The sequence below is a fragment of the Sander lucioperca genome, chromosome 2, assembly GCF_008315115.2.
Source record: "Sander lucioperca isolate FBNREF2018 chromosome 2, SLUC_FBN_1.2, whole genome shotgun sequence".
Taxonomy (NCBI): domain Eukaryota; kingdom Metazoa; phylum Chordata; class Actinopteri; order Perciformes; family Percidae; genus Sander; species Sander lucioperca.
This window is the reverse complement of record NC_050174.1, coordinates 48472487-48483705: the sequence shown is the minus strand read 5'-3', so window position 1 is coordinate 48483705 and position 11219 is coordinate 48472487. Positions and strand designations below refer to the sequence as shown.

General features: G+C 39.6%; 2 protein-coding genes across 10 annotated transcripts in view; one reads left to right on the top strand and one right to left on the bottom strand.

Annotated features, from left to right (window-relative positions):
* The window catches only part of LOC116056981 (fibrinogen C domain-containing protein 1-like), a 17101-nt gene extending 11210 nt beyond the window's left edge, over positions 1–5891 (bottom strand). For all 3 annotated transcript variants that reach the window (XR_004896747.1, XM_035999070.1, XM_035999071.1), the window contains exons 1-2: positions 5795–5891; positions 3312–3390 (exon numbers count right to left, since the gene is read on the bottom strand). Coding sequence is in view for 2 of the 3 variants with exons in the window: in XM_035999070.1 (XP_035854963.1) it covers positions 3312–3389 (78 nt within the window). In the remaining variant the exon portion in view is untranslated. The remainder of the gene's footprint in view (positions 1–3311; positions 3391–5794) is intronic.
* Positions 1–11219, top strand: part of LOC116056993 (scavenger receptor cysteine-rich type 1 protein M160-like) — a 1012348-nt gene that overhangs the window by 919800 nt on the left and 81329 nt on the right. The gene's annotated exons all lie outside the window — the stretch shown is intronic.

The window sequence follows — 11219 nt, the reverse complement described above, 5'->3', positions numbered from 1 at the left end:
AACAAAAACAACCAAATTACTTCTTGTGACCTGCGTATTCACGAGTACAAATAGCAATGCAGATTAAGACTAGATGATTTCATAGGCAGATATTGATTTGGGACTATATTGGGTGGAAGCACAGGCGAAGCACTACTACATGGGCACAGAGATATCACGCAGCACCTGAAAACCCCCAACTTCTGTCCATATACCGGCGTGAATATCAGCTGGCTATTTTTCCTACAGTACACAGTGAATGGTGATGAACATGGCGGATTTTGTGAGAGATGAAGAGGACTTCTCAGACAGTCTAAACCTTCTTTTTTTTTTTTTTTTTTTTTTTTGGCTCACTTTTAATCCTAACATGCTAACCGGCAACACAGGATTCCATTCACTATGTTAAGTTAAGCTAGCGCCGGCACTGCCAGACTAAGACAATGCATGCACTGAGACAAAAATGCGTTTGCCCGAACGCCATTTAAGAACAGAAACACCAACCCAGTCTCACGACAGATCGTGGAATAGTCACGTAATTTAATCTATTGATTCGTGTACACGGATACGTTTATCTCTTTTTTTCCGTGCTGGTCAGCACGTTTTTTAAACTAATGTGTTAAGAGCGACTACGGTAGAGAGTAGTATTAAAGGCCGAAAATCTGCGTAGGGAGGTTGGTCGGGGGGGAGGAGACTGGGGATCAGGTCCCGCGTGTCACGTTTCCTAAACCCAACCGTCCCGTTTTTCTTTTTCTAAACACAACCCATTGTTGTCCCGCCCAGCCACAAACTTTTCCACAGACCCCAGGTGGCCGTGTTCATTTCACCGAATTCTGTGAGATCAGGTTGGTCCCGTTGTTGTCCTTCATCCCGTTATTGTTTTCCTAAACCCAGCCCATAGTCATGCTGTGATCACGAAAGATGCTTCCCATTGAAATACATTAGTTTAAAAAACGTGCTGACCACCACAAAAAAAACCAAGATAAATATGTCCGTGTACACAAATCAATAGGATAAATTACGTAAATGATGTGACCATTTCACGAACTGCCGTGAGACTGGGTTGGAAACACACAGAGACGACATCGCTCTATGTAGACAACATATTTCCATCGTGGAAGAAGGATCCCTGCTGGGTTGTTATTCCAAAGGTTTCGTGGAGCTTTCGTTAACCTGAATTAAGTGTCTAAGGATGGAGTTTGTTGTATAATGTGCTGACTGTAATGCTCTTTGAGGCAAATGTGTGATTTTGTGTGATTATATAAAGACATCTGGCTTGACTAAAACCAAAGTTTAGTCATTAAGCATCGCAGTAGAGCCCATAATAAGCTGAGCTAGATTTTAAAGGCTGATATTGATGCTAATTTTTAGGTTTTTAAAAACTGTGATAACAACATATGGGCCAGTCGTGAGCCACGTCAGGCTTTATACTGGAGCTGTCCTCCGTTGATCCAGACTAGCCCCACTAGGGTTGGGGATCATTTGTTTTTTTAACGATACCGGTACTAAAGCGATACTTTTAAAACGGTGCCGGTGCCTGAACCGATACTTTTTAAGAAAGTAAAAAAAAAGAAAATTAAGAAGGTTACTAAACAGTTGACAATATTAAGAATGGCTTGTTTATTGCTAAGGCCATATGGTCTTAATTCGATTATTTAATAATAATGTAATAACTATAACTTATAACAATAACTTATTTCACTAGTAAATTGCTGTTAAATGACAAAAACAACCACCAGATGGGAAAAGGGTAATTTACAATAATTTGAATGCACCGCCAGTTTCAGCAGTGTTGTTACGTCCCGGTGTTGGATCCTCTACAGGGAAATACAGACACACTTTACACCGTTTAACGTTAGCTGTCAGCATTGTAACCGTGTTTAATCCAGCTACTAGCTAAAGGTAGGCTATAGAATAGAAGACACTTTATTGTCCCCGAGGGGAAATTTGTCTTGGACATAGTGCTACAATCTGTTGCTTCACAACATAAACAACATGTAACATAAAAACATTCTCAAATTAACATAAAATACAAATACAATAAGATAAAATCAACATGAAAGTGAGATCAGCACAGCGTCCTAAGACACAAAATAAAGACACACATGACAGCACAGATGACACAACATCCTAAGAATTAACTGTAATAATTAAAGTGCGAAGTGCAAAAAGTGCTGGTGTATTTACTGCACCCCCGCTCTGCTGGGCTGAGATTTATTATTGGAGTTCAGCAGCTTGACAGAAGTTGGAATAAACGATAACTTTAGTCCGTTTGTTTTACATCTCGGCACACAGACTCTCCTCCCTGATGGCAGGAGTTCATATTCAGGACAGAGAGGGTGTAGAGAGTCTGCAGGGATTCTTTCAGCTTGTTTTCTAACAGTTTGCTCATACAGGCTCTGTATGGGCTCGTACTCTCTCCTCCCTATTATCCTCAGAGCTGTCTTGTGTGTGCTGACCAGACTGCTTTTTAGCTGCACTGTTAAGTTGCCAAACCATGCTGTGATTCCATATCTGATGATGCTCTCCAGAATCGCCCGGTACAACATGAGCATGATCTGGCTGCTGACTCCATACCGTCTCAGTCGCCTTAAAAGTATAATCTCTGCTGCAGTCTATTACACAGATGGTCAATGTGTGTTTTCAGAAGAGAAGATGCAGAGAAGATTGTCTATATGGACACCTAAGTATTTGTAAGATATTACCTGGATGCTAATGTTACCTGCTGTCAGGTGTAGTGTTAACTAGCGTCATGTGCAGCGATGCTTCTGTTGCCTCTAACGTCCGTTTCAGAGCATCAGAGAGAAGCGCAGGCATATCAGGGGCACCGAAATGAGGCACCTAAATCTGCGTTGCTATTCAGTCTGGTAGATACCGGTCATTAAGGCACCGGTTCCGTATTAGCACCAGGTCTCGGTACCCAACCCTACCCCCCACCATCTTTTCCTATACCTAACTGTCCCGTTCTTGTGCTGCATGTCAGTTAAACGTACGTCCCGATCCACAGCTTCTAAAAGTTACACCAAGAGTCCCGAGCCAGGGTGTCTAAATATGAAAGACCAAAGGTGGCTCAGTGGTTAGCACTTCTGCCTCACAGCAAGAAGGTTCTGGGTTTGAATCCAGGCCATTCTGGGCCTTTCTGTGTGAGTTTGCATGTTCTCCCTGTGTTTGCGTGGGTTTCCTCTGGGTTCTCCGGTTTCCTCCCTAATAAAATAAATAAACCACCTGACCAAGCGTTGCTTTCTGGCGCTCTGGGAGTGAGAATGTGTTGTAAACTCAGACTGGGCCTGGCCTAACTGGCGAGCTAACAGGCTAACAGCTAAAGGAGCATGTACCTTGTGATTGGTTGGTCGTTTGCTGTCGAGTTCTGAGCTGCTGTTGTTCATGATGGTCCACCTGTCATTCAGCATCATCCTGAAACACAAACACACCTGAGTCACCTGCAGGGATCATGGAAGCTGCAGTTGTTGAAGGTTTGATCTTTATTACTGGGGATTTCTACCGAATGCAGAACGTCTCCGCTGTGTAATGGCTGTGGCCATGACTGACTGTGTAATGGCTGTGGCCATGACTGACAGCTGAAGTCACGAGGACCCACGAGATCTCGCAAATTCACATAGAATAGAACCACAAAACCAACAACAGTTAGTTGTCGGACCGCCGGAGCTGGGACGCAGTCGGAACAGTAGAAGAAGTAATTTCTGTTTAAACTAACATGCCCAAAACTCATATCTCATCAACATCCTGGTATACTGGACACAAACAGGAGGCAGCAAGGTGACTGTCTTTTTAGCGGCTGTTGCAGTGGCGTTAAGTTGAGAAAGAATGGCGGTCAGTCGGGCACAAAGCTCCACGAGAGCACAGGCTTTTATAACCTTCAACATAGCAGCAGAGTAATGTCTGGCAATGTGAGACTAGCGTCTAGCTAACTTTGGCGCTGTGTGACGTTCAACGTTCTCAACCTGGAAACCCCCAAGAACTTGGAGTCTGTGGGGGAGGGGCCGGGAGATACGACTCTCTCCAGTATTTAGAATTTGGACTGCAGTAACCAATTTAAATGCTAGTTCTCGGTATTACATATTGCACCTTTAACTTTAAAGTTAAAAACTTGTAAAGACTTTTAAAGACTTGTAAAGACTTGTAGATAGGTAGATAGATACTTGTAGAGACGTGGAGAGAATTGTTGACATGTGAAGAGACTTATAGATACTTATAGAGACTTGTAAAGACTTGTAGAGACTAGTAAAGACTTGTAGAGACTTGTAGAGACTAGTAAAGACTAGTAAAGACTTGTAGAGACTTGTAGAGACAAGTAAAGACTTGTAGAGACTTGTAGAGACTAGTAAAGACTTGTAGAGACTTGTAGAGACAAGTAAAGACTTGTAGAGACTTGTAGAGACTAGTAAAGACTTGTAGAGACTTGTACAGACAAGTAGAGACTTGTAGAGACTTGTAGAGACTAGTAAAGACTTGTAGAGACTTGTACAGACAAGTAAAGACTTGTAGAGACTTGTAGAGACTAGTAAAGACTTGTAGAGACTTGTAAAGACTTGTAGAGAAGTGTAGAGACTAGTTACAGGAGGATTGAGGCTGAGCAGCTGTTCTGAGTCTCTGAGCGTCTGTTTCTGTCACATCCACTTTAGTTTGACTGATTCCTCAGAGCGTCTTTAAACGCCTCGCTGTTCAACCAGAACTTTATTTATTTATTTCATAGTATTTGTTTTTTATCTGACTGTAATAATGTGATAATCTGCTTTAACTTTTGACCTCATAAACATATTTAGAGTTCAAACATCAGATTATTTCTCTTGATTAGCTCATTTAACTTTCATGCTTTAATCCTCAACATGGAAGTTATTCTGAAAATGAATAATCAAATCAATAGATTAAATATAAACTGTTAACTTATTGTTTAATTTAAAGAGTTTACCAGTTTACTGTGGAAATATTTACTAATAAATCAAGAAACTAAACTGATCAAACAAAGTAAATACATTTTTAATTTAAACAACAATCAGAAGGTGCATTTAGTTCTGGAGCTTTCAATCAAATCATTCAAAGAGTCAAGAGATCTGCTGTTTAAACAGGAAGGAAACTATGGATGTGTGTCATTAATGTAACACACACACACACACACACACACACACACACACACACACACACACACACACACACACAGACACACTTTAATCAAAGAAAAACATTGCAAGCTTCTTAAACAACTGTATCTTAAAACACATTTTATTTCGTGAATCTATCGAGAAAGGGACATTCTCTTAATGTGTTCTAGTTCAGGCTGAAATGAACTACATTAAACTGTTATGTGTCAATATTAAAACTAACAATAATGAACAAGTAATATATTATAGATATTATATTGTTGTTGAATTTGTATTTGTACAAATTTTGTGCGATGCTAATTATTATTGTTACATTTGTTCCAATGAAGCAAATTGACTTGACTAGTCTGGCTTTCATTCAAACAATTCTCCTCTCAGAGATCAACACATCTGATTGACAGCTGAAGAAGACCTTTGTTTTGGGTCAAAAGCTCTGGAACAGCTACACTTACACAGTATATGTATCCTGTGATCAGTTTTTTCTTCACAGTTTTTTCATTCTTCATAAAAAACAACTTTAAAATGAGAAACTTTAAAAGCAAAATGCAGCTCGAACTTTAACAGCGATTAAATATAAAACTACATTTAACGATATAAAGTAAAATGATTAAAAACAGATTAAAAACAAACTATTCATAAAGGTGCCACTAACTAAAAACCACTTATTGATAACAAAGATTAATAATCAATAAAGTTACCTCGCTGTCTCCAGGGTCCAGAAGATTCAGACTTTATTTCTCCTGTTTCAAGATAAGAGACCATCTGCAGAGAGAGAGAGAGAGAGAGAGAGAGAGAGAGAGGTAGAGGGAGGGAGGGAGAGAGAGAGACAGAGAGAGAGAGACAGAGAGCGAGAGAGAGACAGAGAGGTAGAGGGAGGGAGGGAGAGAGAGAGACAGAGAGCGAGAGAGAGACAGAGAGAGACAGAGACAGAGACAGAGAGGTAGAGGGAGAGAGGGAGGGAGAGAGAGAGAGACAGAGAGACAGAGGGAGAGAGAGAGAGAGAGAGAGAGAGAGAGACAGAGAGGTAGAGGGAGGGAGGGAGGGAGAGAGAGAGAGAGAGAGAGAGACAGAGAGAGAGAGAGAGACAGAGAGAGAGAGAGACAGAGAGAGAGAGAGAGAGAGAGGTGTATGATGCTGAGATAATCTGATTAATCATCTGTCACTGAACAGACATGTTAACAAGTTCATTCAGCCGACTTAAGGAAACACGTGAGGTTGTTGGTTTTTTCTCGAGTCTTTCTACAGTTCATCCTGACTCCCATCACGTCACCTAGCAACGCTTGGTCAGGTGTGTTTGGCGTTTATTATTGAGGCTAAAAGTCTACTTTAGAGTCAGATTTAAACGCTCTGGGTCGGGATGTACGTTTAACTGACCTGCAGCATAAGAACGGGACAGCTAGGTTTAGGAAAAGATGGTGGGGGCGTTATAAAATGTACGTTTCAGTGACACGCGGGACAAGAACAGGACATGACCCCCGGTCTCCTGGGGGACAATCCTGTGTTGTTCCCCCCCCCCCCCCCAACCAATGAGGAAGAATGCTGCTGTGGTGCTGAGACATCAGGAAGAAATGTCCGTCAGAAGCCATGGATCCATGTCATCAGCTGACAGTAACGTAAACTTTATTCCTCCGTATTTCCTTCAAAAGTCACAACGTCAGGATCATTTCAATTCAATTCAATTCAATTTTATTTATAGTATCAAATCATAACAAGAGTTATCTCGAGACACTTTACAGATAGAGTAGGTCTAGACCAAACTCTGTACTTTACGAAGCCCCAACTATTACAGTGGTTGCCTCAAGAGCAAGCATTAGCAGTAGCTATTGCGACAGTGGCAAGGAAAAACTCCCTTTTTTTTTGTTAGGAAGAAACCTCGGACAGACCCAGACTCTTGGTAGGCGGTGTCTGACGGCACCAGTTGGGGGAGTGGTGAATGGTGGCAATAATAGTCATAATAAAGATAGTGAAGCAGTGATCACAATGGTAGTCATAGTAGTTCATGTCATAGTAGGGCACAGCAGGGCGTTACGGGGTGTAGTGTGGCACAGCAGCCTGGGTGGACGCGGTTGGACGCGGCAGGACGCAGTCGGACACTGCGGGGAATCGCAGAGCGTAGCAGGGTGTAGTAAGTCCATAGCGTCAGCTGCACTCAGGACCCCGGTGTAGGTGCCACCCAATTCCAAGGCGATGTTCTGGGTGAAGAAGAAGCAAAGGGACTCCGGGGAGAAAACTCCCCAGAGATAGGTTAGTAACAGGCATTTCTGGGACTAAGATGCACACAAAAGGAGACAAGTGAAAAGAGAGAAGAGGGAGCGGCTCATTGTGTCCTTGGAAGAGCTTCCCACAGCAGTCTAGAGTTATAATAGTATAACTAAGAGAGGCAGGCTAAAGAGAGGGGCCCTGGACCGGGCTCGTACTCTCCCCTGCCGGAACGGGCTTGTACTTCCTGCCTCCCTCTACTCTACTCTACTATGCTGCAACTCCTCACTCCCTAACTATAAGCTTTATCAAAGATGATGGTTTTCAGTTTATTCTTAAATGTGGCGACGGTGTCAGCCCCCCGAACCCAGTTGGGAGCTGGTTCCACAGGAGAGGAGCCTGGTAGCTGAAGGCTCTGGCTCCCATTCTACTTTTAGAGACTCTAGGAACCACAAGTAGCTCTGAGTTCTGGGAGCGTAGTGCTCTAGTGGGACAATAAGGTACTAAGAGCTCTTCTATGTATGATGGTGCTTGACCATTTAGTGCTTTGTAGGTCAGGAGAAGGATTTTAAATTCAATCCTGGATTTTACAGGAAGCCAATGCAGAGAAGCTAATACAGGAGAAATGTGATCTCTTTTGTTAGTTCTTGTCAGAACACGTGCTGCAGCATTCTGGATCAGCTGGAGGTCTTGAGGGACTTATTTGAGCAGCCTGATAGTAAAGAATTACAGTAGTCCAGCCGGGAAGTTACGAATGCATGACTAGTTTTGAGGAATATGGAGACATCGTCTCAAAACGGTCAGATTCATTGTTGAAGTCCAACAACACAAAACATAGCCAAATTAAATACTGATGTTTGAATTTACATACAATTTTATTTATTTTTTTGATATCAGTTTTCCTCTGACACTTTGAGACATCAATTCAAACAAGAAATAACAAGGCTGAGATGGGTTAACAAGTACAATTGTTTCAACTTACAAATAGAAACAATGAAATAAAGTCACAAAAAATTAAGAAAAGAAAAGAGGAATATATCTCTGGCATTATATCACTGAAAATACAAATGTTACGCAATCTTGCTTTAAGCACAAAATTAATCACAATGCTTAATTACAGAAATAAGCAAAAACCCTGTCAACAAATATAAGCAGAATTGTTATGAAATGAGAAATTTCATTAATTACAAAAAATAAGCAAAATCGATTATTACAAAACTATGTATATTCTTGAAGCACAAAAACAAACAATCATTAAGTCCAGTTACGATGAGGGACGAGATGAGTGTAAACTTTAATCTCACTGCAAGTCTCCGGTCAAAAACAGCCCATTCAAATAATAATGTTTGGATTTACGGATGATTTTATTAATTTTTTTGGTGTCACTTATAATTCCACACATTTAAACATCAATACAAACAAATAATAAGACATAGATGCATTAACAAGTATACTTGTTTCAACTTACAAATAGAAACAATGAAATAAAGAACCAAAAAATAAGAAAAGAATAAAGAGATGACTATAATTCTGGCATTACACTGTAAATCCGAATTCGCTAACTCAACCTAAACATTTTTTAGACATAGAATGATCAGGTTACTTAATGTGTATTTATATGTTTATTAAACACAAAAAGTGATGTGTCATAACTTGTTAATTTTATGTACAAACAACAATTAAGTATTGTAATTTTAAAGTCAAATTAACATAATTAGTTTCATTATTCAGCTATATCCCAATTTGCTCACTCTACTCAAATATTTTTTGGAAACGGCTTACACACAAAACTTTTAATTTAGTACAGTATGGTAACATTAAGGTTTTGAGTACACTAAACATAAAATAAATGTGTCACATGAGTGTTATCTGAAAGGAAATTTATGTCAGTTTAACATAACTTTTTTTTTTAGTCATGCAACAAAAATAATTGGTGTTTTCTTAACATATTATTCTACGTTATACTAACATAGAATGATCAGGTTGCTTAATGTGTATTTTTATGTTTATTAAACACAAAAAGTTATGTGTCATAACTTGTTAATTTTACATACAAACAACAATTAAACAGTTAAAACAACATAACCACATCTATAGCAGAGATAGCTTGAGTGTTTGGGTGTGGCCGCCCAAGGGCCCCATGCAAAATAGGGGCCCCTCTAAAGCTGCTGATCTTGCATCACTTTACACAAAAGGACTGCTAGTGAAGTGATACACCGCAGCTTAATGGCTGAAGGAAGCCTATTACTGCTCAAAGTCTAAGGCTGCAATACTCCGGCTCTTATCAAAGTAACAGTCACTTAACTCATGGTTACAAATGTAAATCAGCACAACAATGACAATTACCAGGCAACACAAATTCTAAGCAGACACGTTTAATAAACAGAATTCATAAAGTTACATTTGTATTTCGAACAAACTGCAAACTTTTCAGCAAATTTTAACACAACTCTATTTACCGCCTTGTATCATCGGAATTGACCAGCCAATGAACCAATTGCACCTGACTGCAGTACGCAGATCGGGGTTGGGCTAAATGTGGGCGGAGCTAAACGTTTGACTTTTGAAAAGTACTTTCCATTTCAATTTGAGAAGAGTGAAATGCCAAATTCACAATTCACAAGTCGTTGACAGGTACTCCTCCCGCCGGTGGCACTAGTGCTTTCTTGTTTGCCACAACACGTGTTATATTTTAGTTGAAATTTGGCTACATCACTTATCTGCGGTGTATAATTAATTTATTGTGTCCATGCTTTAACTTTGCCGTGAAAGAAGACAGGTTGTTTTAAACTCAAAAGGCAACTCTTTATTGTTGCAACACACACACCCGCTTTTTTTTCAACTGATAACTTACATACCCAAGTTAAATCAACACATACATATCTGAGAAAAAATTAAAATAGTCGACCAAATGAATAAATGCAAGTTTAACTTTCAAAAACTCATAAAGTTGAGTTAAAAATCCACAACTTGTATAAGCTTGTTCAGTTAAAAATAAGAAATAAGTGGACATAACTAAATGGGTCTGTACTTTTTTACAGTGTAGCTTTCACCCATTATTTCCTCCAGGTGGTCATATCTAGAATACCAATAATAATAATAATACCTGCTGGTAGCAGGGCCAACCCATGACGGTCTCCTCCCCTCAGTTTTGTCCTCTTCAGCTAGTCTTTCTGTGCTGGAGACCAGAGTGAAAGCTCTATTTTAAGGGTCTTTATGTGGTTTGGAGTTTGGTTTCATTCCTGTTTTCGTGTTTGTACTTTCAGATGAGTCTTATTTTACCGTTTACTTATCACTTTCAATCATTTTGGAGCTCTGCTTTTACTGCTAAAGCATACCAAACCTCTCCTGCTGTTGCAGCTACACATTAAAAGCTTTACACTGGTGAACCGGGGGGCTGAGCTTTTATTGTGAAAAAAGTTATATGAAAAAAAAAAAAAAACCTATGAGGTAGGACAATTGATTCAAACAGTATTATAACATGATTTGATGTTGAATTATTTTAATGATACAGTGGCACCAATATTGTGATAGTGTTGTATTTCTGAGCCAGAGTTACTGTATTCCTTTTTTTCCCTTTCTGGCAGTTGCACAGAAATTCTATGCTGTCCATTGAGCTTAACAATATATGCCATTTTAACAGTAAATTTGAATGTTGTATCAAATCAAACATAACACAAATTGTATGTATCCTTTCTATTCAAACATTTTAAATTAGACAAACAAAGAAATGGAAGTTGTTCTCAACCTTTAAATTTAACGTTGCTTTGACTAGTTAAAACTTAATTATGTGTACTAAAACATAATACGTTGGTAAAAACACAAAACATTGTGGCAGTTTTATGGTAAAACAGCACAAAATATTTGTGTTCAGCATAACTCTGGAACTTATGTTGTAATTATGTGTTTTTGTTGTGTTAAGTG